General features: G+C 49.7%; 1 protein-coding gene across 1 annotated transcript in view; it reads left to right on the top strand.

Moving 5' to 3' along the window:
- Nucleotides 1–27,079, top strand: part of IGF2R (insulin like growth factor 2 receptor) — a 102,946-nt gene that overhangs the window by 15,214 nt on the left and 60,653 nt on the right. The window contains exons 2-8 of the mRNA XM_025294314.3: nt 3,457–3,596; nt 13,042–13,160; nt 14,700–14,798; nt 20,609–20,741; nt 21,187–21,316; nt 23,135–23,240; nt 26,915–27,077. Coding sequence (XP_025150099.3) covers nt 3,457–3,596; nt 13,042–13,160; nt 14,700–14,798; nt 20,609–20,741; nt 21,187–21,316; nt 23,135–23,240; nt 26,915–27,077 — 890 coding nt within the window. The remainder of the gene's footprint in view (nt 1–3,456; nt 3,597–13,041; nt 13,161–14,699; nt 14,799–20,608; nt 20,742–21,186; nt 21,317–23,134; nt 23,241–26,914; nt 27,078–27,079) is intronic.

The raw sequence follows: 27,079 nt of genomic DNA, 5'->3' as shown, positions 1-27,079 counted from the left end.
GCCCCAAAAGCTTAGTGTATAGACTTTTCTGGGAATCTCAGCTGAATGGTCTCAGTTGCTTGGCTCTTAAATAAATCTTACTGTTGTGTTTCCTCATTTTGGCTGTACGTGTTCACCTCATGTAGAGAATTTTCTAGTGGAAAACTTTTGGACGAAATATTAATATTCCTCTAACATTTCATTAAATTTTATTTAGTCTATGTGCTTTTATTGTTTCTGAAGCCATTCTCTCATTCTCAAATACGATCAGAGTGCTTTAAAACTTCAGCATAAATTTAAAGAATGATTTCGGCCTCGGCCATTCTGGTAGTTTGCCTTTCAATCTTGGCAAGGAGGCTAGGATTATCTAGTGCCAAACGCGTAGTTCTCTCAAGTGCTAACGGATATTTATTTGACTTTCACATTTAGGGAAATCATCTTTAAAACGTGTTTATTAAGGATGATAATTTAATCTAACTGAGGGGCACAGCAGTTGACGCTGTAGGTTTTGGAATATGCTTTGTGAGTTTTCAGATTGATGATTTCAATTGAACAATCATTGCTAGCTCCTAACGACAAGGCATTGGGCGTGGTGTCTGTTTTAAAGCAGAGACGTGTCTGTTGGAATCGGACCCTCTCAAGCGCTGACTGAGGCCTCTTTACCCAAGAGCTGCAGTTTAGGTTTGTGAGTCGCTGCCTTGTGTTGGTGGTTCAGGCAAACCCTCGAAGACACCCGGCACTCGAGTACTTTCACAGCACCCTCCCCCCTTACTCCCATAACCACTTATCATTTTGATTAAGCTTGACAGAACGCAAATATGAAATACAAGTAGAGAAAAGAAATAACGATTGACTCGGGCAGCGTCTTTCTAGGAACTCTGATTGCCAGATCGTCAGGACAGCGCCCCCCCCCCCCCATTTTCTCTCTCCTCTCTTTTCTGCTCCACTCACATATGCTGTTTACATCTGCCTTATTTAACTATCACCTCTGCAAAAATGGTAGTGGGTTTCTGTTTTAAGAAAAGCATAGTGTTTTCAGTCACCATGTGCATTTCTTTAGAGTTGATTGCTACCAGTTCACTCATTCTAAAATACCTTCACACACCTCTCATGTTGCGGAACGTTTTAATGATGCCAGTGCTTTAAATTTGGTGTCTGCTATCCTGGAAAAACTTAGGGGCCCTGAGTAAGAGATTCACAATTTGCCTTAATTTAACTATTTAATAGAAAAGTCTCCTAATACTCTGCACATAAAAACACTAGCTTAAAATTTTAAGGGAAGATCCGTAGTGTGGATCTTTGAGCAGCCTGTTTTTGCTTCAAGTTCAGAATCAAAACTGCTTTCTTTAATCTGTCTGACCCAGTGTTCCCATCTCCTGGATCTCATCTGCTGCTTGCTCTCTCCACCTCGCTCCAGCCACAGGGCCCTTCCTTCCCTTCCCTCCGTGTGCTGTTTATTCCTGCCATAGGACCTCGGAATGACTGGTCAGTCTGCTGGAAGATCCTTCGCACCACGTCTTCCTCTGGGTTGCGCATTTTGTCATTCAAGTCTTAGCCTGAGTTTGATCTCAGTTACTCTTCTGGATTCCAATCACATTTCTGTTACTTTGTTACTGTTTTGTGTTACAAGGTGGAATTCTCCTGTGTGTTCGCTTACCTGTTTATTTTCTGTCCTCCCCTGGAATATACACTCCAAGAGGGCAGGGTGTTTTTGGAATGATCACTGCTTGATCATTTCTGTACTCCGCACTAAGTACTTAAGACTTATTTGTGAAGTGAAAGAAGAAAGGTTATGAAGGTCAAAAGAAACAGGCCTGGATAGATGACTTGCTGGCGCCTGGTATTACTTAGGTCATTTTTTTGGGCCATGGAACTCTGGACTTGGGGAGGTAAAAGGTGTTACTGGTAGGAAGGCTGAGTTTATAGTGGTAACTGCATCTGAGTCCAGTGTCATCCCAAGGCTGGCGCTTGCCAAAGCACTGCAGCCTGTTTTTCAGGTTTCTTGAAGTTCAGTGACTGTCAGAACTCCCAGTGGAGCATTCACAGTCCTGACTGAGTGCTGACATGTGCCCAGGTCCTTGGTTTCTTGGCAGATGGCGTTGATCGGTCCCCAGATCTGGGTTCAGGAGCACACTTGGCTCCTTGTCTGCCAGTAACTTTCCTGTTGGGGTTCCTCATTGCTGGACGGGGCTCTTGGGGAGACTGCCTGTCAGCAAGGAACGGTGTGTTGCCTGGGGTTTGTGCCGAGTCAGCGCTCTGACACCCAGTGGAAAGGGAGCCCGAAAAGTGGACTGGTCCTATGGGGGCTGTATTTTCCCATCAAGCTGGTGCTGCCCACGGTGAGCTCCTGACACATGTGGTTTCCAGGCTTAGCAACCTCAAGGGCTCACACTCGGTTCCTCCACAGTTCCAGGATAGGAATTCTGATTTATCTCCTGTCCTTTCGACAATACCGTTGCATTCATGTACCTTTTGCATTTTGTGAGGAACTTTTTATTTGCTCTCGTTTCCTATCTACCCTTGTTGAGGAAATTTTTACAAAATTGACACAGCATTCTCCCTGGGAAGAGTGGAGAATTGAGAATCCTTCTTACGAGAGAACTGGCAAACATTATCGTTGACCCTTGAACGACACCCCACCCTGGCCTCCCCACCCCTGCTGAAAATCCCCATCCAGCTTTACAGTTCACGCTCTGCATCCACAGTTTGCATCTGTGTGCTCAGCCAACCATGACTTGTGTCGTTTGGTATATGGCAGTACAGTACTTCATGAAAAAAATTGCTGTATAAGAGGACCCATGCAGTTCAAATCCATGTTGTTTAAGGGTCAGCTGTATTTTGTCCCAAGTATGCTGATCGGTTCATGGACAGTTACTCAGTATCTACTTTGCCAGAGGTTTGAACAGCAAGTTTCAATGCATATAAAATACTTCATGTAGTGAATCAATCAAAAGTTAATTTTGTCTGATTTTGGATCCGTTGCCTGATGGCACAGCTTCATCTTGTCACTTCGGGTCTGAACTATTAAAGGTAAAACCAGAACCAGAACTATCTCACATGCCGTAACTAGTTTTTGAATAAGATAAACAAAATTAAAAACAAACATTTGGCTTTGCAGCATTCCACGGTGATTGGAAAGGTCACTGCCTTAAAACTCAACATAATTCTTGAGCAATTACTTAAATATCTGAGTTGGTATTCTTAAATTAATGGTAGAATTTTAAGTATTTTAATGCTTAGGGAGTCTTGAGGCTGCTTCAGAGCGGATTGAACCAGATCGAGGTGGTATTTAGTGGTTTCTGCCCTGGCTTCTATTCAACTTAACATAGTTTGACTTTAGTATTTTTGGCTAATGAAAGTGTATCTTCTAGGTTATGGAAGTCTTAAGCTTGAAAGTGGCTTGAATATGAAACTAGAGAGAAGTTTTAATTATTGGCAGATCAGTGACAGTGACAAATTGCTTTTCTTCCTTTCTAGTTATACGTGGGAAGCAGTGGATACCAAAAATAACATGCTTTATAAAATCAACATCTGTGGAAATATGGGTGTTGCCCAGTGTGGACCATCAAGTGCTGTCTGTATGCATGACTTGAAGACAGACAGCTTTCATTCTGTGGGTAAGTAAAACTGCCATTAGCTTCCTACACGTGCGGGATCCTGATTTTGCAAAAATGACTCTATGTATGTCAGCTGTCTCTTTAATTATATAAGCTGATGATCCATAATATGTAGTTTATGTTTTATAGGTGTTCCAAGTGGTAGCAATGTAAAGGTCTGCTCTGAGACAGCGTTAGGTTCCTCCCGTCCAGAGGATGCTGTGCAGTCAGTCGTTACGAAGATTGATGCGCCTTTGTGTTTATTGCTACAGAAGGATGTTTCCTATATGGCTCTGCCTTCTCCCGTTTTTTCTTAAACCCTGTCTTTCCTTTTCTCTCTCTTTCACCCCCATTTCCTCTGGCGCCCAACTCCCTTCCCGCTTGTATCTTTCTGCTTTCTGCTGTGGTGGTTTGAGTCTTAGGCAGTATTTATTCACGTGGGGTCATAGATGGTCCCTGGCTTTGGGCTCCCCCTAAAAATTAAATGGTCCTAAGGGCTTCCTCCCAGAGGAAGAAGCACAGACCTCTTTCCTAGGGCTCATTTCATTTGCCCAGCGGCCCTGGTGGTGGTTTGTTTTTTTTTTTTTTTTTTTTTCCGGTTGAGATCCCTTTCCTTTGGGAGGATAATGGATCCACGTGGTTGATGGCCCTGCCACATTACATGGAGCGTGAAAGGGGCAGATGTGTAAAGAGACGTGGGGCGGATGTGAAAGCAGGAAGTGTCATCCTCGGGGGTGGTGGCATGGGTGTCCGTGGTGACCTGCGACCCGGACGTTTTCAGGGGTGAGGTCTGACGGTGTGGGTCGGGGCGAAGTGGACACGGCATATGACTGGTGATGATGGGGTGGCGCCAGGGAGAGGAGACTCGGTTTTGGAGTTGGGAGGGGTGGGTTCCTTTGGTAGCTCCATCTGTCATCTTGAACGCAAATTCCTAAGCACACTTGAAAGGGCTTTTTAGAAAGTAATGTTTAGAAAAAGAAGAGTGAGGTCTGGGAGGTCTGCTGGTCCAGCTCCAGTGTCTGCCTGGCTTCCCTCTCCCCCGACATGGAGACAGTCTAGACCGGGAACAGTGGTCAGAGGGATTTGGGGCCCAGGATAGAGATCTGAGAAAGCACCAGCTCGTTCTGAACTCCTGGGCCAAATTTTACTATTTTGTGATATACCTAAAAAATTTGTGGGACTTCCCTGGTGGTCCAGTGGTTAAGAGTCCTCACTCCCAATGCAGGGGTCCTGGGTTCAATCCCCTGGCCAGGAAACTAGAGCCTGCATGCCTCAGCAAAGAGGCAAGTTTGCATGCTACAATTAAGACCCAGGGCAGCCAAATTAAAAAAAAAAAAGAGCGCAAATGAGATCATCAGTTTCTTAATTTGAACAGTTCAGGGAGAGAGGCCCCAAGTGGGCCTGTTGGCTGGTGTTACTTAGGTTTTCAGGAAGAGGAAAAGTAGTTTTCCTCTTGATTTTACTATAACACGGGCTATAGTATTTTTGGCTAGTGAAAGTGTGCTTCTGGCTTGTGGCAGTGGATGGGCACCAGACACACACAAGTCGCTAGCAGGAGGATTTGTGAAATTGGCACAAAGTTTGAGAATGACCAAGTTAGATAGGCTTTGAAAGCCCAGGCAGGAGAGTTGGTCTTTTCTGGGGCAGATAGTGGATCCGTTATAAATTCTTTGTGACGGTAATTGGGGGAGGTGATCTGATAAAATGTGTTTTTAGAAAGCTGGGCCTGGTGGACTAGGAGAGGTTGGTTGAAAGGGAGAGTTAAAAAAGATGAGTTGTTACCGGTTGACAATGATATAAAACAGCTGTTTCTAATCTCGTTTTCCTCCCAGACACACATGACATACTTCTCCCGGGGCCTCAGACCCCCCGGGGGAGAGAATGGCATGCTGGATGACGTGTGCTTTCAGCACTGGCCGTTACTGCCCTGTCCTTCAACTCAGGAAAGCACACGCGTGTGAGCGAGCGAGAGCGACGTTAACATGAGCACAGGTCGTCTTGAATCAGATCTCATTTTGCTCATCTGTGTTATACAGTCGAAATAACTAAATTTGTTCTTGAAAATTTAGTTTTATAGCTAATCACTAAACTTGGTGTGCACTTACATGCCAGGTGTTCTAAGTAAAAAGTATCTCATTTAATTCATTCATCAACTTCTGAAGTAGACGATCTCATTTCCCTCATTTTATAAGGGAGAAAGCTGAAACACTGCATGGATAAGCAGCTCGCCAGAGGTTGTGTGGTTGTGGATTTGAATGCTGACAGGCCAGCTGCGGAGCCTGTGGACTTGCTTGGCTTCTTGCTCTGCGATCACAGCGTCCCATCAGACAGTTATAGCGCTAATACGGGAACTATGGTGGGTAACCTGAACTCCTGGCTCTTAGAGGGCAGCTGGACACTAACACCAGTTTGCTAGAAAGGGAAGACAAACATGGATTTTGGAAAATAGCCGCAAAGACTGGAGCTCCCAACAGATCAGAGAGAAGAGCTAGTTTAGCAACAGATCCGAACACATGAGAACTGAATGTATAACCTGAAATTTGGATATAATTAAGCTATATATCTCCTAGGAAGCAATACTAGACATATCCTTTGTATTGTGTTACAGAGATTATGGATTAATTAAGATTAAAAGTAAAAAGACAATAGAACATTGGGGGGGGGGAACCTAGTAAAATAGAAATATAATCTGAAGGAGGTAGGAATTTCTCTTAATAAATGATAAGAAAAACAATGTAGGAGCAAAATGGCACAGTCTCTAAGAACAGGCAATTCACAAAAGAAGAAATCCAGATGGTCAATTCAGCTTCATTAGTAAGCCAGGCATAAATGCAAATCAAAGCAATAATGAAATCTAGTTTTCCTTCAGTCACATTGGCAGAACTTTAAATGGTTGAATCATGGAATGCTGGCAGGCAGCCTAGAAACGGGCACATCCATATATTACTATAGGAAGATGATTGTCTCTAACCGTTGTGGGAAGATAATTGTTGATGTGAGTTTTATAGTGCCCATAGTTTTTGTACTTACAAACAAATATTAAAACCTCAACTTTGGTCTAAATAATATTACATTATTTTTGATTAAAAAAATCCTGTATTAGTTCTTCCTTAGGCCAGTGATACTGTTACATATATAAATCTAGCAGAGTTTAGCAGTCATTTTTATGGGGTCAGTGAACAACCATTTGTTTCCATTTACAACCTAGTTGAATCATCTTCATCACATTTTACAATGATTTATGCATTTTATACATTTGATTTCTGTTTAAAGTACATCAGATAATCTGATCTGACGATAAAAGTTTAAGGATTAACAATAATTCTTATAAATTTAATAGTTTAAATGTAGAAATATGATAAACTTGAAATTCTCTTAGCTGTTCTAATATTGCCACAGTTCTGAATCAGTTGCTTAGTTTATAACCTCTGAATTCGATGTAACATTAAACATCACAAGTATATAAAAGTACTGAATATGTTCACATTCCTCCTAACAGCTTTAATATTAATACCATGATTTTCATTTAATTAATCTTTCTGGAGGTTGAAAATTATGTATGCACTTCATGAAGGCTATTATAGCCCCTTTCACCAAGGTAACAGACCCACTGTTAAGTGAGGTTACTCACCACCCAAGCCTGGGATTCTGACTGGCTTCTTATAGGTGATCTGGGGGTAGGACAGAGTGTGAAATTCAGTTGCAGTTGCTGGTCACGTGACTTCATTTACTCCAAGCAGACTGACTCCTAACTTAAGGTTCTACTTAATGATTCCTGTGTGCATTCACAGAAATCTACAGCAGCAATCCAGGTTGATCACTCGATTTACTTTCATGTCTCTTAACATGTGAAAATACCATTTCTTCTTGTGCCTTGTATCTTTCATTTTCAAAAATGATATAATTCTGTTAGATATATAAGATGATACCTGGTTTCCTTCTAGGTGTAACTCATATTTTTATCTCATTTAGAGTCTCCTGATAGTCTAGAATTATCTGTTACATTTAAAAACTTAGATTCCTGTAACGGCTGTTGTACATAGACTTTTGTACAAAAAAAATTCCCCGTAGCATTGAAAATTGTGGCAAATATGCTGAAACAGCCTAACCATGGGATAGTTCAGTACATTGTAGTATATTCTGATTTACTTGGTTAAATCATAACATATATATATAAATTTTTTTTTTAAAAACAGCTAACACTTAATACTCATTTATTGATTTGTAACAAATATTTGAATGAATCAGTCACCAAAACAGACAAAAACCCCTTTTCTCACGGACCTTACATTCTAGTGGAGAAGGAGGCACACAAGAAAGAAAGACAGTGGCTAAGTGGGATATTAAGACGTGATGAATGCTGTAGAAAAGACAGGGGAAAGGCGGGAGCGCCAGGGGGCCTTGGGAGTGTGTGTTCAGGAATATTCAGCAGGGTGGGTGTTGCTGAGAAAGTGACATTTGAGCAAAGACTTGAAACTGAAAGCAGCGAATCACATGGCTCCGGGGTTTGGGGGCGGCCAGTGCGGGGGGCGGGGGTCAAGGCGAGAGGGAGGGAGGGTCTGAACGGGCAGGAGCCAGAGTAGAAATCTCTTTTTGGAGTGTTCATAGAAAGAGGAGCGGAAAGGTGAGGCAGGAGGCGGAGGCGAGAGCTGGGCAGGGGGTTCTCTTTTTGGTGAAGAACACGCGAAACAGTACACGTCGAAAGACACGATACAACAGAGCGGGGTGTGTTCCGCGAGGGGGCGGCCTGGCCGGAGCACGTCGGAGAGGGCTAGCGGCCCGGCTGGCAGGCCCTGAGCAAGGTGCTGAGAAGGCCCGGCGCCCGCAGGCTGGGCCCCGTGGCCGCCGGCGGAGGCGCGGTCGCCAGGCGGGGCAGCCTCAGCGAGGTCGGGTTGCGAGCTCGGCCGGGCTCGGCCGCGGGCGCCGAGGGCGGCAGGCGAGGCCCGGCCGGCCTGGCACGCGGCCTGGTCGGGCGGACTCTGGTGAGCGCGGCCGAGCGCGCAGGGTCTGCAGGACCCGGCGCGGCCTGGCCGGCGGCGCGTGGCCGGGGCTGGCGGGCGCGGGCGAGCGCTGCCGGACGGGCGCCCTGGCGCGCAGGGTCGAGAGGACCCGGCGCGGCCCGGGCTGCAGAGCGTGGCTGGGTCTGACGGGCTCGGGCGAGCGTGGCCTGGCGGGAGCCCTGGCGTGCAGGGTCGGGAGGACCTCGCGGGGCCTGGCCGGTAGCGTGTGGCCGGGTCTGGCGGGTCCGGGTGAGCGTGGCCTGGTCTGGCGGGCCCGGGCGAGCGCGGCCTGGAGGGCCCGGCCTGGAGAGCGCTGTCTGGAGGGCCCAGCGCGTGGTCTGGCGGACCCGGCGCGGTCTGGCGGCCCCGGCCTGGAGACCGCGATCGGGTGGACCCGCCACTGCCTGGCGGGCTCGGCAAGTGCGGTTTGGTCTGGCGGGCCCAGGCGAGCGCGGCTCGGTCTGGGGGGCTCGGCCTGGAGGCTGCGGTCGGACAGGTCTGGCAGGCCCTGGACGCGCGACCTGGTCTGGAGGACCCGGCCTGGAGAGCGCGGCCTGGAGGACCCGGCGCGGTCTAGTCTGGTGGGGTCTCGCCAGTGCTGTCTGGTCTGGTGGGCCCGGGTGAGCTCGGCCTGGTCTGGCGGACCCGGCCTGGAGAGCGCCGTCTGGAGGACCCTGCGCGGCCTGGCGGGCCCTGGAGAGCGCGGCCTGGTGGGCCCGGGGCGCAGGGTCTGAAGGACCCGGCGCGGCCTGGCCTGGAGAGCTCGGCCTGGTCTGGCGGACCCGGCCTGGAGAGCGCCGTCTGGTGGGCCTGGCGCGCGTGGCCTCGTGTGGAGGACCCGGCCTGGAGACCGTGGTCTGGAGGACCTGGAGCGCACGGTCTGGCGCGGTCCGGAGGACCCGGCGCGATCTGGTGGGCCTGGTGAGTGCGAGCTGGTCTGGCGGGCCCAGCGCGTGCGGCCTGGTCTGGTGGACCCGGCCTGGAGAGCGTGGTCTGGAGGACCCGGCGCGCGCGGTCTGGCGGGCCTGGCGCGGTCCGGCTGGCCGAGCGCGCGGTCTGGAGGACCCAGCGCGGTCTGGCGGACCCGGCCTGGAGAGCGCGGTCTGGAGGACCCGGCGCGGCCTGGCGGGCCTGGGCGGACGCGGCCTGGTCTGGCGGGCCCTGCCGGGAGACCGCGGTCTGGCCGGCACGGCGCGCGCAGCCCGGTCTGGAGGACCCGGCCTGGAGAGCGCGGCCTGGAGGACCCGGCGCGGTCTGGTCTGCTGGGGCCCCGCCAGTGTGGTCTGGTCTGGCGCGCCCGGCCTGGAGAGCGTGGTCTGGCGGGCCCGGCGCGCGGTCTGGAGGACCCGGCGCGATCTGGCGGGCCCGGCGAGCGCGGCCCAGCCCATTTGGCGCCGTCCTCGGGAGCTGGCCGTGGGCCTGGCGTGCTGGCCACCGCCCCGCAGTCCTCGCCCGGCCTTCGTCCGGGGAGGACGGCCAGGCTGGCCGGGGTGCCGCGGGAGTCTGCCGCGGGGGCGCTGCCGCGGTGCACCGCGGCCTCTTGCCGAGTGCCGGGGTGGGCAGTCGGTCCTGGCCAGTAGGCGGAGGAGCGGGCTGCAGGCAGGCTGGACGGGCGGGCGGGCGCGGTGCCGATGGGGCCTGACGCTGAGGGACGCCGCTGTCCCCAGCGCCGCGGCCGCGGAGCTCGGCCGGTCTGTCTCGGCTCAAGGCCAGGGCCTGTCTGGTCTGCGCGCAGGGCGAGCCCAGCAGTTATGAGGCGCCCCCGGGAGCTCTGGGCATAGGGCCGGATGGGGCCGCCGCGTTGGGGGGGACAGAGGCGCGGGGGGAGGGTCTTTAAGGTTGGGGGGCTCCCCCCGCCCCCTGCCACGGCCCGGAAGCGCCCCCTTCTGGCGGCTGTGCGCACCGCCTCCCACTGGCCGAGCCCGCCCACCCCCCTCCCCCGCCACCTCCTGCGCCCCGAGTCTCCTGGAGCGCGGCGCTGCTGGGGCGCGGGAGGCCCCGCCCCGTCACCAGCTTCCCTGGCCACGCCCACAGTGGGCGGAGCCGCGGGGCGCTGTCCGTGGTCCCGGAGCCTCCTCCGCAGGCCTCTGAGGCTGTTGGGTCGCGAGAGAAAAAAAAATTTTTTTCAGAGCGACCTCCTGGAGTTTTAGGCGCGGAAGAACGATCCTGGCAAACCTTTGCCGCGGTTTAGACAGGCAAGGCAGAGAACCGCTGTACTGTTAAGTCTGGTTCTTTGGGGCCTGAAAGCCATTATTATCTCCTCTCCATTGGCGTCTTAAGATTTTTACCCCTTCCCCTCTTTTTCTGTTTTTTGTTTGTTTTTTCTTCTCCCCCTGCTTAAAGATCTCCGGTGTAGGTATCAAAGTAGACCAGTTGTAATCCTGAGGTCATGACACTCACTCATCATTAGTCTGTGAGCTAATCTTTTTTTTCCGTTGTGTTTTTTAAATTAGTTGTTTTGGATAATGCAATGAAACCCTTCTTTCACAAAATCTAGGACCTTGAGAATAACCACTCTCTCTCCATGCTCCTGTCTCTCTTCACTGGAGGTAATCATTTGCCCACATCCTGTATACCAACATTTCCTTTTTTTCTCTCTTACTCTAGTCAGAGTCTGTCTGGCTGTATATGGTGTTTTTAACTTAATAAAAAGTGTATATCATGCAATGTGTAGTTTTGGAGGAGCTTAAGTGGTAACAGCATATTGCTAAAAAAACAGCTGTATTGTTGTCTTTCCCTGATTTATTCCTCTGACACCTATGTTGTAGTATTGTGTAGGTTTAGCAGGGTTAATTTATCCACGCTTCTTTTGATGGGCATTTGAGTTGTTTCCAGGTTTTCACTAGTGTGAAGAACACGAGATATTCTTTTACATGTTTCTTGTTATATATATATATCTTTATTTGTGGCTTTTGTTTCTGTATTTACCTAAGAGTTGACTAGCTAAGGCATAGGGTATGTGAATGTTCAGTGGTAGGACTCAGTGCCATGACAACTTATGTACTGGTTAAACCAGTTCATACTTCCACCTGCAACACAGGAGAGCTCTGGGCTGTCTCTTCTTCAACATTTGGTACTTAATTTTTGTCCATATAATGGCTGGGTTTGGTATGCCATGTGGTCTTGATCACCAGTGATGTTGAACATCTCTTTGTATTTATGAAGATGTTTTTCTTCTGTCTGATCATGTCTTGCCCATTTCATATTAAGTTATCTATTGCATGTGATAAATTCTTTCCCTCTAGAAGCTTTAGAATTTTCTCTTTGCCTTTGATATCGAAATCGCCATACTATGACTTGGTGTGGGTTTTCCCCTTTTTCCTCTCAGCGTTTTCTCTCAGAGGTCATTCGTTTCCTTTTCTTTCCTAAAATTATAAAAAATGATTTTGTTTTTGTGTATGAGTATATATATTCTTGATGCTAGTTCTTTGCCAGCTCAATGTATTGGCTAGTTTATAATTTGTTTCTGTTTTCCTCAAGGTACTTTTTGATGAATGTAAACTTTTAAACTTAATAAAAAGTCAAGTTTAAAATTTTTTTGGTAGTTAGTTAATGCTTTTGAGTCTTCAATATTTTGCTGCATTAGAATTTAAAAGATAACTATGTATATATTTTATTAAGAGAATTTGGTTTCTCATGTTTACATCTTTTAATCCATTTAGAGTTCATTTTTGTATACAATGGTAAGTGGGGATTCAGTTATCTTTTTGCCAGTGCAGATTGCTATTTTGTTTCCAGTTTTATCTACTGAACAGTCTCTTTGCTCACTGACTTGATACCTTGTATATCAAAGTTTGACTCAAGAACCCTGATGTCTGTGCTCTCTGTTCTGGTGTCTTGATGTCTGTTCCAGTCTGTCTGTTCTTGTGCCAACTATCATCCCTGATACTATATAGATTTTTTTTATTATAATAATATCTCAGGCAAACTGAGAAGTGATCACCCCGATTTGTGGACTGTTCTAAAAATTTTTGTTTTTACAGTGTGTATGTATGAAGTTATAGAAGGATTTCATCAGCCACACTATATATTCTGATTTATGTTTTTGAAGATCAGACTGGTGCAAGATGGGTGGGAAAGGGAGGATGGTGAGGGACAAGACAGGAGTTGGAGGCAAGGGGTCCCATTAAGAGGCTGTAGCCAGAACACGGGTGCCAGTGGTTGCAGTCGTTGTAGAGATGGAGAGACGTGGATGGATTTGAGAAGAAGGTAGAAGTGCTGGAACTTGCCCATGTTGACAGATGAGAGAAAGATAGGACTTCGTGTCATTTTGTTTGGGGCTTGAACAGCAGGAGGTGGGGCGAGGATGGCATTCCTGAGACAGAGGATTCTTGGGACAGGGCACTTTGTAAGCTTATAAACTTTTCAGATGAACTACAGTGCCATTTTTAGTTTGCTCGTACTTGGAAATAGCTTTTGGTTAGGAATGTCTTCTAGCTTGTTCATGCTCTTTTCTCTCCGAATAGGTGACTCTCTTTTGAAAACCGCAAGCAGATCTCTTCTGGAATTTAACACAACAGTGGACTGTAAGCAGCAGAATCACAAAATTCAGAGTAGCATCACCTTCTTATGTGGGAAAACCTTGGTGAGTCCATGCGGAGTCACTTCATAATCTTTCTTTTAAAAACATTTGTCCCTGGGGCGTTCTTGCTGTACTGGTATTCTAAGACAAGTAAGTGAGTAAAATTAAAAACTCAAGCAAACAGATAAACAGAAACCCCAACCAAATGACCACCATCATTAAAAACCAATAAGTAAGCAAATCCTAAGCCTATAGTTACAATGTTTAAGTGAAACTTGACCCACATCCTGTGTACAAGGACAATGTAAAGATTAGTGTGTTTAAACTCAAAGCTCTGTTTAATGTTTATGTTGCAGGCATAATTTTTTTTTTCTTTCTGCATTTTCTTTTGATAGTTTTCAGGGCAGCGTGTTTGCTTCTTAAAGTGTTTTTTTTTTTTTTTCTCATTTACATTAAATTGGACAAACTGACATCTATCAAGAAGAAACCTTGGCCAGTGGGTAATGGGGTGCCCAACTTTCGGGGTATTACTAGTGTTGAAATGGAACATAATTGTTTAAAGCATGACGTTTGTCCTCACTCTCTGCGTATTGTATGTGATATTTTAGTTTCAGTCTTTACTGTTCAGAAAGGGACTCTCAGCAAATGATAGCTAGCTTTTAGGAAAAACGATGTGTGTACGTGTTCTACGAGTGTTCTGTAATCAGAGTAAGAATCCAAGTGTTTAGAAAAATCGGAGAGAGGGAAGCTCACGTGGCTACCAGATTGCTTTAAAATATCATATTTAGAATTTGGTGCTCTGACTGTTGCATTTTTAAGCCCATCCTGTCTTGTGTGAAGAACTTGAAAAATAACTCAGTATTGTTAATTTTGGACCAGATTGTTGCACTCTTGTCCATGTTGAAACTTTGGGAAATAATCTGTTTGCAGTGGTATGAAATCTGGAGGTCTGAGTTACAGAGTAAGCTGTCGTTTGAATTTTAACTAACTTTTCTTGAGGAGTTCTGTGTTCATGCTAAAGAACCAGAATTTGCAGAGCTCCTTAGGCTTGCTCAGTGGAGTGTAGGGGTAAGTTCCCGCTGGGTCTTATCAACCAGCCACACCGTGGTCATCGCTGGTCCCCGTCTGTTAGAAGGGGCCCCCCTCCAGTGTGGGGGCGTTTAAGGAAGGCCGGTGCATGAGCTCGGTCAGGTCCAGATGGGCCTCCTCCGTCGGCTTCCAGGAAGCATGAGGTCACATTTTCTGGCTTTGGTTTTGCTGGCATTTGGTTCAGAGAACATTTGGAGTTTGAGAGTGGAAGGTCTGCAAGGATTACTTCCCATGAGCTTACTGTACTTGCATAGCTGGGGCAGTAGAACAGTTTTGGATCAGTTAGAGCCAAATTCCATCATGATTTTATGAAGTTTTTGTCTCAGAAGTTTTGAGTTTGGGAACTTCTCACTCGGCTGACCTTGTTAACTAAAACAGTTGTGTGTTAACTACCCCCCCGCCCACTGCTGCTAGTTTAAAATTTTTTGTTAGCCTTCATGGTTTCTAACTTTAGAAAAGGAGCACTTTATAATACGCAGTATGCTAACTTATTTTTACTTCTTTTAAAAATAGGGAACTCCCGAGTTTGTAACTGCAACAGATTGTGTGCATTACTTCGAGTGGAGGACTACTGCAGCCTGCAAGAAGGATATATTTAAAGCGAATAAAGAGGTAACAAGGGCCCTTCAGGGTTACATGCTTGTGAACTACATTCTGGGACCTTTAGTGTTTGAAGTGCAGACACATACCTTTTGAGGTAGAAGTCTCTTTTTGGTTTTCAAACTCCGTTTGAGCAGAGACCATATGATTTGGGCTTCCCTGATAGCTCAGATCTGCCTGCAATGCAGGAGATCTGGGTTCGATCCCTGGGTTGGGAAGAACTCCTAGAGAAGGAAACAGCAACCCACTGTAGTTATTCTTGCCTGAAGAATCCCATGGACAGAGGAGCCTGGCAGGCTACAGTCCTTGGGGTCACAAAGAGTCAGATGTAACTGAGCAGCTGACACACACACGCACATGCACACCGCATGATTTCCTTGATAATTTGTCCTGGATGGTTCTTACTTTTAGCACAGGGTGTTTTAACATACAGGACGGACTGGAAATGGAATGGCTCACTCGCGTAGAGCAAGTGATTTCCTGGTGTCTGATGCCATGCATCTCAAGAACTAAGTCTCGAGTTGACTTTGGGGTTTAGATCACCACACTGCCTGCAGAGACCATCTCCTTGGCCTGGGAGTGGCTTCTGAATGCATCTTGGATCCAGGTCAGGTGTGCCTGGCCCTTACATTCGTTGCCAGCTCACCTCAGAGGCCAGATGACTGTCACTACTTCCCTTGTTTCTCTGGTATCTGGCTCGTGTTCCTGGTGATCGATGAAGCACCATCCTCTCTAACCTATAGCCTCTGACTTTTCCCTGGCAGTGGAGGGGGCAGAGGGCCCTTTCCTCTGCAGTTGTAGCATCCCGGGATTTCAAGGTGGCTTTCCTGTGTTCACCCAGGCAATAGTCTTCCTGGGTTGAGCATTCTCTTTTTTCTCTATTCGCTTTCTGTTCTGTAGAGTTGAGTTCAGAGACCCTCTTAGGAGCTAGGAACTGGGAGTGATCAGTTATGGGAGTAATCTGTCATTTATCTGATGGCCTAATACGTTGTCATTTAAGAAGGGCAAAAAGAGACGTTTGTATCTTTTTTTTTAAAAAGCCATGTTAAGTTACAAATACTGAGCTGTCACCGATTCTTCAGATGTGGCCATCTCTAAAAGAAAAGATAGTCGGAGTGCCTCCTGTGTATAAGGAACGTTCAATGGGAAGGAAGTTCAAACTGTGGAAGCAAAGAAGATCTAATGAAATAACACTAGTAGGAGATGGGTCAGATTTAAACTTTGCATTTAACAACTTAGGTTAGACTCTGCCAATATTGCGTTAGCGGCAGGTAAAGCATACTTGAACCAGTGTGAAGTGCCTTCTGCTTTCCCAGGAGACCCCAGGCCCCATGGAGGTTCTCTTGGTCTCTGACTCTCCAAGCAATAGTTATTACCCCCGTTTTTCCTGTTCTAACCGAGTCTCTCTTTTACCTTGCTTTGCTGAACTGACAGTTGTCTCCCACCACCTAAAGAATAATTACTTCCCCAAAGAAAGAAATGGTGACTTGTTTTTGGTTTTCTTTGTGTTTGTAGGTCAAGAAGTCACAAACTGCATCCTGTGTTTGTGCAGCCTCAGACCTAAGATTGTTTTTTTACATTTTTATAGGATTGTTAAAAAAAAGCCGAGAATACACAGCAGAGACCTACGTCACTCATAAAGCCTAACATGTTTACAGAACGAGGGTGCTGACCCTGGACCTGAGTCGTTTTGGGGGGAGGAAATGGGGAGATTAGAGCCTATGTTTTTCTCAAAAGTTATGTTTAACTTCTCAGAAGCTGATCGAAAGATGCAGGGGGAATGTTGATTTGCTCCCAGTGACCTTTTCTTTGGGCCTGGTTGGCGGCAGGGCTTTTTATCTGTTGAGTTTTCCTCTCTGGAGGGGCTCAGCGTCAGGAATGTCATTACATTGTGAAAACGCTGTTGCGTTCAGGGAGCCCATAGACTGAAGGTGTGAAGGACATCTACTCTGCCTTAGGTATAGACGAGTAGAAAGAACACAAGACCCTGATGCTTTCCTGGCAGCTCAGTTGGTAAAGAGTCTACCTGCAACGTGGGAGACCCAGGTTTGATCCCAGGGTAGGGAAGATCCTCTGGAGAAGGGAATGGCTACCCACTCCAGTATCCTTGCCTGGAGAATCCCATGGGCAGAGGAGCCTGGGGGGTTCAGTTCACGCAGTCCATGGAATTGCAGAGAGTCAGATACGACCGAGCGACTGACACACACGAGAGCCTGATGGCTGCCGCAGGAGTGTTGCTGTCACCCCCTGCAAGTCATAGGAAAGCATATTCCCTTTTTTTTGTCTTCAGTAGGATTTGATTGCATCATATAGGCTATAATATAACTTCAAAAATTACATTAAATGTAGAAACACTCATCATTCCTCTTTAAAAAAAACAAAAACCTAGACTTGATTTAGTGGCCACGTGGTCTGATCTCCACCCGTTCTTAGTGTCTCCTCATTGCTTCTGTTGTTTTGGCTTCATCAGATTTAGAATGGAGTGATGGGCAGAGAGCATGGGCCGGGGGTGGGCTCCAGAAAGTGCCGTCTAAACCCACCTGTGTCATGCTTTGCTCAGTGGATCCCGGTGGAGTCCTCTTAGATGGTAATTTCTTTACAAGATTGTGGACACACACCCCCTACCATTCCACCCCTAGGGAACACAGAAAACGCAGTCCTGGCAAGCATGTGGTCCTAGCGGAGTTGCATAAATATGGTTAATGTACAGATGTACACCGTTAACAAGGGTGACTCAGTGTGCTGTGTGTGGAGCTGGCAGAGACCCCCTTTGCCGGCCGCCGCATTCCCGGGGCTGATGAATGTCTCCATTGCTCGGCTCAGTGGAGCAGGAAGTGGGAGGACTCTCCCCAGGAGCCTTGCTTGTTTTTCCGACGCTCGCTCCAATTCTGGGGGGCGCAGCATCGGGCGTGTCTCCTGTTCCTTCCTGGAGTTGAGACACGGCCAGCAGTTGCTTGTGGCCTTGAGCTGGGGGGGTCTACAGGCCTGGCTCATGGGGATCCATCTAGCCTTGGGGTGACACAGAGCTAGTTTGAGGCAGGTGGCCCCTCTCCCCGCCTGCTGGGTGCTGTCCTGCTTACTCTCTTAATCTCGTAGCTGGAAAGTTGCTTCTTGTCTCCTGTCTCACCAGTCATCCCAATTCCATCCCCCTCCTCTGAGTTAACACATTTCTGTTGACTATATTACTCTGCTAGGGACTGGCAAGCTTTGAATTTGCAGGATCAAGGACGTGGGTTACTTCCACTGGAGCTTCGTCACGGTCTGCAGTCATCCCGCTCTTGCACTTCGATGGCCTTTCGGCAGGACGTGGTGCCAGGCGTGGCTTCTGGCCTCCTGCCCTCAACCCGCTCTGTGCCTGTGCCCGCCCTCCTTGGCTGGCATCGGGCTGTATGGTCAGTGTCGCAGGCAGCGGGAAGCTTTGCGCCAAGGGTCTGGTTGACATGAGTTTGGGTCCCCCTCCCCCACCCCCGCCGAGGGGGTGCGAGTCCTTGGGTTTAATCCAGTAGCTCTCTCTGAAGTCTCTGCAAACAGAACAGGGGAAGAGGGTTAGTGGGTCAGAGCATTCCTGCAGGGTTGATAGCATCTTTCCGAGAAACATTTAAAAGCTAAACATTAACATGAAGCAGTTAACCTTTGTAAATGAACCTGCCTGTGAATAGCTTTAGTTTTCCAAACGAACAGTTTAAGGAAAATTACCCAGTGGAAATGATGAAACAGACTATCGATCCTTTGAAATGATTTGCAGAGAACATGAGATTTTAGAATATTTCTTGGCTAAGGCAATTAAAATGATGTGGTGTATTACTTTGCAGCTGAGATTTGGGGGCTGTTTTACATAAACTTGGTGACCAGGCATTTACTCAGGGGCACACCTGTGGGTTTGGCCGCTTTGCCTTCAGAGTTTGGTGGAGCTTGGAAAGCACAGGGTCTTGCCCGCTGTAATGGGTTTCATGTGTAACCTTCCCCCGGACCCCTTTTTCCTCCCCGCCACCAGTTTTATTGAGGTGTAATTCACAAATAAAATTGCACATATTTGAAGTGTACAATGCAGGGGTTTGGTTTAGTTCTCGATTTTTTAAAAACAGAGGCCATTCTTTTATAGAGATGAGAGAGTACGTGTGAGTTAGAATCCAGTAGGGCTTCCCTGGTGACTCAGATGGTAAAGAATCTACCTGCCAATGCAGAAGACCTGGGTTCAATCCCTGGGTCAGGATTATCCCTTAGAGAAGGGCATGGCAACCCACTCCAGTATTCTTTTCCTGGAGAACCCTGTGGACAGAGGAGCCTGGTGAGATACAGTCCCTGGGGTGGCAGAGTCAGAGGTGACTGAACGTCTAACACACACTCACAAGCGTGGGCCAGATGCCCAGAGGAGGAACTTCAGGCTCCAGGCCATGTCCTGAGCCTTGATTGGGGCCACAGCAGTGACAAAGCCCCCCTGTCCTCAGGAGCTCACTTGCACGTTAGCAGGTGGAGGTGTCTGGTGACAGACACCAGTGCAATGAAGAAAAAGGGTAGAGGAGGCGCAGAGAGAGCTGGAGATGTTGAAAAGGCCACGCCAAGCAGGTGACGCTTCCCCCGGGGCCTGAGCAAGGTGAGAGGGGATACCAGGGACTATTCCAGGCAGAGGCAGCGTCACTTCCCTGGGCTGAAGTGCCCCTCGAGGCCAGTGTGACTGTGTGGAGTGGTCCCCAGGGTCGGAGACAATGGAGAAGCTGGGATCGCACCCTCATGGTGATGGGAAGCAGCCGCTGGTGGATTTTGAGCAGGAGTGGTGTAACTCAAGGGAATTTTACATTAAAAAAAAAAAGTTTTTTCTTTTTAAACTCTTTTATATTGAAGAATAGCTGACTAAGGGACTCAGCCATATATATATACCTGTACCCATTCTCCCCCAAACTCCCCTCCCCTGGTGGATTTTGAGCAGGAGTGATGTGACTCGAGGGAATTTTGTTTTATTTAAAAAAAAATTTTTTTTTTTAGTTTCTCCTTTTTAAACTTTTTATTTTATATTGAGGAATAGCTGATCAACATCACTGTGATGGTTTCAGTGAATAGCGAAGGGACTCAGGCATATATACACAGGTACCCATTCTCCCCCAAACTCCCCTCCCATCCAGGCAGCCACAGGACGTTGAGCCGAGTTCCCCGTGCTGTACAGCAGGTCCTTGTTGTTGGTCCACTTTAAATTCAGCAGGGTGTAAGTGTCGATCTCAAACTCCCTCACCCTCCCTCCCTCCGTCCTTCCCGGCAACCGTAAGTTCATTGTCTTAAGTCTGTGAGTCTGTTTTGTAAGTCACCTGAGCTGCATCGTGTCTTTTTAGATTCTGCACATCAGGCATGTCATACAATATTTCTCCTCTGTCTGACTTAACTTCACTCGGTATGTGACAATCTCTTGTGACTTGGTGGAACTGTTAAAGGGTTGATCTGGTGGTTGTAGAGATGTTGGCTCAGAGTCGGGTACATGGAAGCTGGAACCTAGAGGCCCCCTTAAAAGAGATCATTGCAGGCAGGAGAGGACTTGCTGCCAGGGTGATGTGAGGTGGTTGCTAAGGGAGGGTAGGGACAGGGAGCCGTGAGTGAGGACCCTGGTGGGAACGGACCGTGTGGCAGGGAGGAAAGGAGCAGGCAGGAGATGCTCACGGGAGCAGCCAGAGCCCTGCAGGCCTTGATTATGCCGTCCTCGGGGGCCTCATTGGAGACCCTGAGGCATGGAGCCCGGTGTCATGTGGCGGAGGTCACAGGCTTCGCCTCACCCCTGCTCCCCCCGCACCCCAAGGCATGTGTGGAAGCCCCTCCTTCTCCCTTCTCTCTCCCAGGTGCCCTGTTACGCTTTCGACAGAGAGCTCAAGAAGCACGATTTAAACCCACTGATCAAGACCAGTGGTGCTTACTTGGTGGACGACTCTGACCCAGACACATCTCTGTTCATCAATGTCTGCAGGGACATAGGTCTGCGTCTGAGGGCGTCGGGTGTGGGAGTGGGGGAAAGATTTCTTCGGAGGCTTCAGTGCCTTTGCCCTGGCACCGTAGGGTTCCCGTGGCTCCGGGAGGAAGGGGTACATCCCTTAGCCACCAGCCACGTCCCGTGTCCCTGCTTCCCAGCCGCTCCTGCGGACCAGGGGCAGCGCCAGCATTCCAGTGTTGCATCCTCGCTTCCCAGCTGCCCGGCCGGGCAGAGAGCTCATCCCGTTGTCCACTTTCAGAGTGGGCCTTGGCTTGCCCACAGTCTTGGGATGGGATCCTACTTGTCCTTGTTTCCAAATTTTGATTACCTTATATTGGAGACTTTAATAAAATTTGACAGTTTTTACAAGAGCCCCTGGACCCAAGGTTTGAGTGTGATTGCTGCGCCCAGCGCGTGGTCTGATGCAGTGTCACATGTTACCTCTTCCAGAAGTGCTCCGGGCCTCGAGTCCGCAAGTGCGCGTGTGTCCCACCGGCGCGGCCGCCTGCCTGGTGAGAGGGGACCGCGCGTTCGACGTGGGCCGGCCCCAGGAGGGGCTGAAGCTCGTGAACAATGACAGGTCAGTCTGCTGCTGGCAGGGGCAGTCCTCAGCAAGAGCCTGGCTTTTTCAGGGAAGCTGCAAGAATACCCCTTTTCAGCAGGGCTTGAGAAAGGCCTTGCCAAGTGACTACTGCTTCACACGTGCTTGTAAACTTACTGGTCGTTGCTTGAGTCGCACATTCTTGGTGACTTTCTAATCATTTCTTTCTTAGAGCAGGAACACGTTTATCGCGATGCAGCCCGCATCCATCCATATGGTTTCCATTTTATGAGCTTGCCACTACCTCATGGTGTGTTTGAGTGTCTTCCCTGCTTCATCACCCCTGACATTGGTTTTATGTCCATAGTTTTATCTCTTCTTTAAAAAAAAACAGTCCTAGAGGGCAAGCGGCAGGAGGGCCACTTTGCCATTGTTCTTCTGGGTACAGTTTGTTTCCCGACTGGGGTCCGGTGGGCCCCCTAGCCCGCCATGGGCCCCCTAGCTTCCGGCAGGGGTGGTTCATTTTCTCTTAAGGAGCCCTGCTGTTGACAGACGCTCTCCTCCTGACTTGTGTTTGCCCCTGGCTCGGCAGAGAGCTTGCTCTCTCCGGTGGGTCCCACGTGACCACGTCCTGAACTTGGAGCAAGGATTTTTATCCACTCTCTGTTCCCGGGGCCCTTTGGTAGATGTCTCGTTGCACCTGCTCCCGTCTGGAACTCGTGGTGTGTCAGCGTGTGCAATTATAGACTGCACTCTGTCCCCAGAAAACACTGGCACGTGACCTAAATTGAAGCATGCTAGGAGATTCCCACGTGTGCTCGCGTGTTCGCCTGCCAGGGCCGCCCAAGCAAAGGGCTGCAGGATGCCCAGGCAGCTCCTCTAGCTCCCTCTCAGCTCTGGAGGCCGAGATGTCTGCGGGGGGCATGGTGAGGGGCTCCTCCTGAGACCCTTGGTCTCAGCTTGTGGACGGCTGCCTCCTCCCCATGTCCCTTCATGGTCTTCCGCCTGTGTGTCTGTGTCCTGAGCCCCTGTCCTTATAAGGACAGCTTTCCTGTCTCAGGGGCCCACTCCAGCGACCTCATCTTCATCCTCTCCTCCAAGGCCCCCCGTGTCCAAATACAGTCACGTTGGGGGTGCTGGGCATCGGGGCTTCCGCTTGTGAAATTTGCGGGGGCAGAGTTCAGCCTCTCGCCCTGTCTTCAAGTGATAAACGGGCTCTTCTTCCTGCTGGCAGGAGCTGGAGAGGACTCTGGAGAGCATGGGCATGGAGCGAAAACCCGAGGTCACCTTCAGAGACCAGGAAGGTCGTCTGTTTTTGGTGCCTCCGTGGCCACAGCCTATAGCAAGGCCAGCACCCCACGGGCCTTTCCACGGTCTGTCTGCCTGCCAGTGGGAGGCCATGTGGCCAGTGCTCTGGGCGGTCATCAGGTTTAAAAAAGAAAGTCCTCGGTTTGCACTGAAAAGTTGTCATTTAGAGAGGAAGTGGTCGTGCAGCCTCGTGGGCTGAAACGCACTTGGCCAGCTGGGCTGTGTTTGTTTTGTTTTGTTAGATGGTTTATGATTTTGTTCCTTGTCCTCCCGACAGCTTTTCTAAGAACTTAAGTTTACATGGTGATTATTTGACTTTTTTTTTGGTTTTGTTTGTTTTTTGAGAAAGTACAGCAGTCATTGAAGTTCACTTAAATTTTATGTCCCCCAAATGAAAATAAACGCGACTGAGTCTGTCCTGTGGTTTCTTTTATGTCTGTGACCTGCATCTGTTCTCCTCTCGCCTGAATGAGGGTGCTGAGGGCAGAATGAGGGCTGTGATGTCTGCGTTGCTCACCCCCACTCTCTCCCCGACGTGTGCATCTCCAGGCTCGTCCTGAGTTACGTGAAGGAAGGGGCCGGCCAGCCAGACTTCTGCGATGGCCACAGCCCGGCAGTGACCATCACGTTCGTGTGCCCGTCGGAGCGCAGAGAGGTGAGTGGCTTGACCTGAGCTCTGCACCCCAGTGGCATTCAGCAGTCCCGCATCTGGGGGTCCTCGTGCAGAAGACGAGCCACCGTGGACGTGGAAGCCGAGCAGGCCTGGGCTGGACCGGCTGTGTGCTGAACGTGCCTGGCTGGCTGTGTGCTCTTTCGCAACCAGCCCGAGGGGCCTCCATCTACACCCACAGGATTGTGTTTTCGTTCAAGGGTCGCGCGGGATGACATCCAGTGGTTCAGGGACAGATTTTTTTTTAAAAAGAACTTCACAGTGAGGCGGATGTCAGTAAATATTTGAAAAAAAAAAAAAAATGTACATATGACCCTGAACCTGTGGATTTCACGTGTCTGTTGACTGCTTCGGGTGAGGCAAGGTAAAAACGGCTAAGTGGTTTTTAGGAGCATAGTAAGAAGCGAGTTGTGCAGATGGCGTGTAGGCCTGGCAGACAGCGCTCTGGGGTTCCGGGGGTGGATACCGGTGTAGGGGAAACGAGGGCCCGAAGGGAGATTCCTGCAGCCTCAAGAGAAGCGCGTTGGCTCCCTCACCTGCCTCCTGCCCCCTGCCCATGGGCAGATTGATGTCTCGCTGTTTACTCAAATTCCAGTGCCCGCTGTAAACTCCTTGAGGGTAGGGCCTTTCATCTGCTGTGTCCTTGGGCCCTGGGCCAGCGCAGTCCCTCAGGTCCTCTGCTGCTTAAGTGTCTTTGCAGATGGCAGTGCTGCTGAAGGGAGGCGTCCCCAGGGAGGAAGGGTAGGGCTTTCCTCCAATTTATTTCTGCCTGTCCTCCCCGCAGAATGAAGTAGGAGGAACGGAATTCTTTTGCCAAAGAATGTCCTCCCCCAAACAAACGTGGAATTTGCTCTGCTTTCTGGCTGGCAGCTGGCCGTTTTGTGTGTGTGTGTGTGTGTGTGTGTGTGTGTGTGTTGCGGGTGGGGTGGTAGTGGAGAATGAGACTACAGTGTGGGTCCAGCCAGACTTCCGGGGCTTCGTGGTGTCGACTCAGCCAAGACCTGGCGGGCCAGTAACCGACACTGGTCCTGAATGTGATCGTGAGGAGTGTCGTTTATACTCTTTTTTTGCATGTATTTGTGTATTTCTTCTTTCCATCCTACAAGTGGGAATCAGAATCAGGGAGATGTTCTAAGGCGGCCATGGTCTCGGTGTTTCCCCCTCTGATCGGTGCCGCGTCCAGCGAGCCTCAGTCCACACTCTCACGAGGGAGACGGTGGGGAGTGCCCCTCCACGCGAGGCGGTCGAGGCCCGTGTGTCCTCCGTGGAGCTTACGAGATTCTGTGTCCAGCCTGACTGTCGCCTGGACAGAGCTTGGGTGACTTAGGCCCGGGGCCCTTAATACTTAGAAGGTTTATTGAAGCATTTTCACCGGCTCATTAAATGCTTTTAGGAGCTGGAACTTTAGTAAAACGTTCACCTTGTCACATAAATCTCTTTTAGAAAGCTTTACTTGAATTTACATACTGTAAAAATTTGCCCAGCCTAAGTGCAGTTTAATGGTTATTAGTGCACTAACCGAATTGCACAATTATCGCCTCAGAACTTTTCCATCACCCAGGGAAGCCTCGTGCCCAGCCACCATCACCCCTTGCTCACCCAGCCTTGGCCGCCGCCGCGAGCCCCCCCCCCCCCCCCCAGCCCCTTGGCCTCTGCCTTTCCCGACCTCCCACGTACATGGAGTCACACCCCACACGGCCTTGGGCATCCGGCTGCTCTCGCTCAGCTCTCGATCCACATCTCTGTTTGTTTGTCAGGCTGCCCTCAGCCAAGGGGTTAGTTAGGGCATCGATTTCCTGAGTAAGCGGTCGGGGCTGGACTTGGACCTCTGCAGCTTGCTGGCCACGTGATGGTGAAACTGGCACTGGGCCTCATGCCTGGCACGCAGCAGGTGTTCAGTAAGCGTTGGCAGCGTGACATGCCCAGAGGCAGCACGGCTGCCCCTGATGCCGGGGCCGGGGAGAGGACCGCTTCCCCAGGGACGTCAGAAGGGTGGCACCGCGCCTTGTTCACAGTGACTTACTGCTCAGCACCTTCCCAGAGGATGGGTTTGTAGTGGGGGGTGACAGCCTGGCCCCACCCAGGAGCAAAACTGATCTGAGTACAAGTGAAGCCTGCCCAAGACCCTGTGGACATTCCTAGGAAGGGGCTAGGGACCATCTCCCCTGTGGACATTCATGAGAGGGGCTAGGGATCATCTCTCCCATGGACATTCATAAGAGAGGGCTGGGGACCATCTCTCCCGTGGACATTCATAAGAGGGGGCTAGGGACCATCTCCCCTGTGGACATTCATAAGAGGGGGCTAGGGACCATCTCCTCCATGGACATTCATAAGATGGGGCTAGGGACCATCTCTCCCGTGGACATTCATAAGAGGGGGCTAGGGACCATCTCCCCTGTGGACATTCATGAGAGGGGGCTAGGAACCATCTCTCCCATGGACATTCATAAGATGGGGCTAGGGACCATCTCTCCCATGGACATTCATAAGAGGAGGGGCTAGGGACCATCTCCTCCATGGACATTCATAAGATAGGGCTAGGGACCATCTCTCCCGTGGACATTCATAAAAGGAGGGGCTAGGGACCATCTCCTCCATGGACATTCATAAGATAGGGCTAGGGACCATCTCTCCCGTGGACATTCATAAGAGGGGGAGCTAGGGACCATCTCCTCCATGGACATTCATAAGATAGGGCTAGGGACCATCTCTCCCGTGGACATTCATAAAAGGAGGGGCTAGGGACCATCTCCTCCATGGACATTCATAAGATAGGGCTAGGGACCATCTCTCCCGTGGACATTCATAAGAGGGGGAGCTAGGGACCATCTCCTCCATGGACATTCATAAGATAGGGCTAGGGACCATCTCTCCCGTGGACATTCATAAGAGAGGGCTAGGGACCATCTCTCCCGTGGACATTCATAAGAGGGGGCTAGGGACCATCTCCCCTGTGGACATTCCTTGGAGGGGTCTAAGGACTGTCTACCCCGTGGACATTCCTTGGAGGGGTCTAGGGACCGTCTTCCCTATGGACATTCCTAGGAGGGTCTAGGGACCGTCTTCCCTATGGACATTCCTAGGAGGGGCTAGGGACCATCTACCCCATGGACATTCCTAGGAGGGTCTAGGGACCGTCTACCCCATGGACATTCCTAGGAGGGTCTAGGGACCGTCTTTCCTATGGACATTCCTAGGAGGGGCTAGGGACCGTCTACCCCATGGACATTCCTGGGAGAGGCTAGGGCCTGTCTCCCCAGGTGCGCACAGATGCAGTGATTTCCACCCCCCTGGTTGGGGGCGGGGGGGTCCATCTGGCATCTGTGACAGAAAGGAGTGAACAGACCACAGGCCCTTCACACATTGTGACTGCTCGCCAGGGGCGTGGTGGGGCAGGGGAGACCGCATTCAGGGCGGGCTCCCAGGCTGAAGTTTGCATGTGACTCTGAAAGGGACCAGAAGAGCTTCGAGGAAGCAGAATTGTCACGAGTCAAATCATCACAATCTGTTAAGGGCCATGGCGGTACTAGAAAGAGAACAATGTTAAAACCCAGCAGCACACCCTTGAGCTTTTCCGGAAGCAGAGAAACTCTGTCTGCATTTGAGCCGTGTGAATAAAACGAATCTTTCTCCCTTTTTCTCCGGGTTTGCGGCAGGGCACCATTCCCAAGCTCACAGCTAAATCCAACTGCCGCTTTGAGATCGAGTGGGTCACCGAGTACGCCTGCCACAGGGATTACCTGGAAAGCCGGAGCTGCTCCCTGAGCAGCACGCAGCATGACGTGGCCGTCGACCTCCAGCCGCTGAGCCGGGTGGAAGGT

Source organism: Bubalus bubalis, chromosome 10 (assembly GCF_019923935.1).
Source record: "Bubalus bubalis isolate 160015118507 breed Murrah chromosome 10, NDDB_SH_1, whole genome shotgun sequence".
NCBI lineage: Eukaryota > Metazoa > Chordata > Mammalia > Artiodactyla > Bovidae > Bubalus > Bubalus bubalis.
Note: the sequence above shows the minus strand (reverse complement) of the source record. Positions and strands in the feature narration are given on the sequence as shown.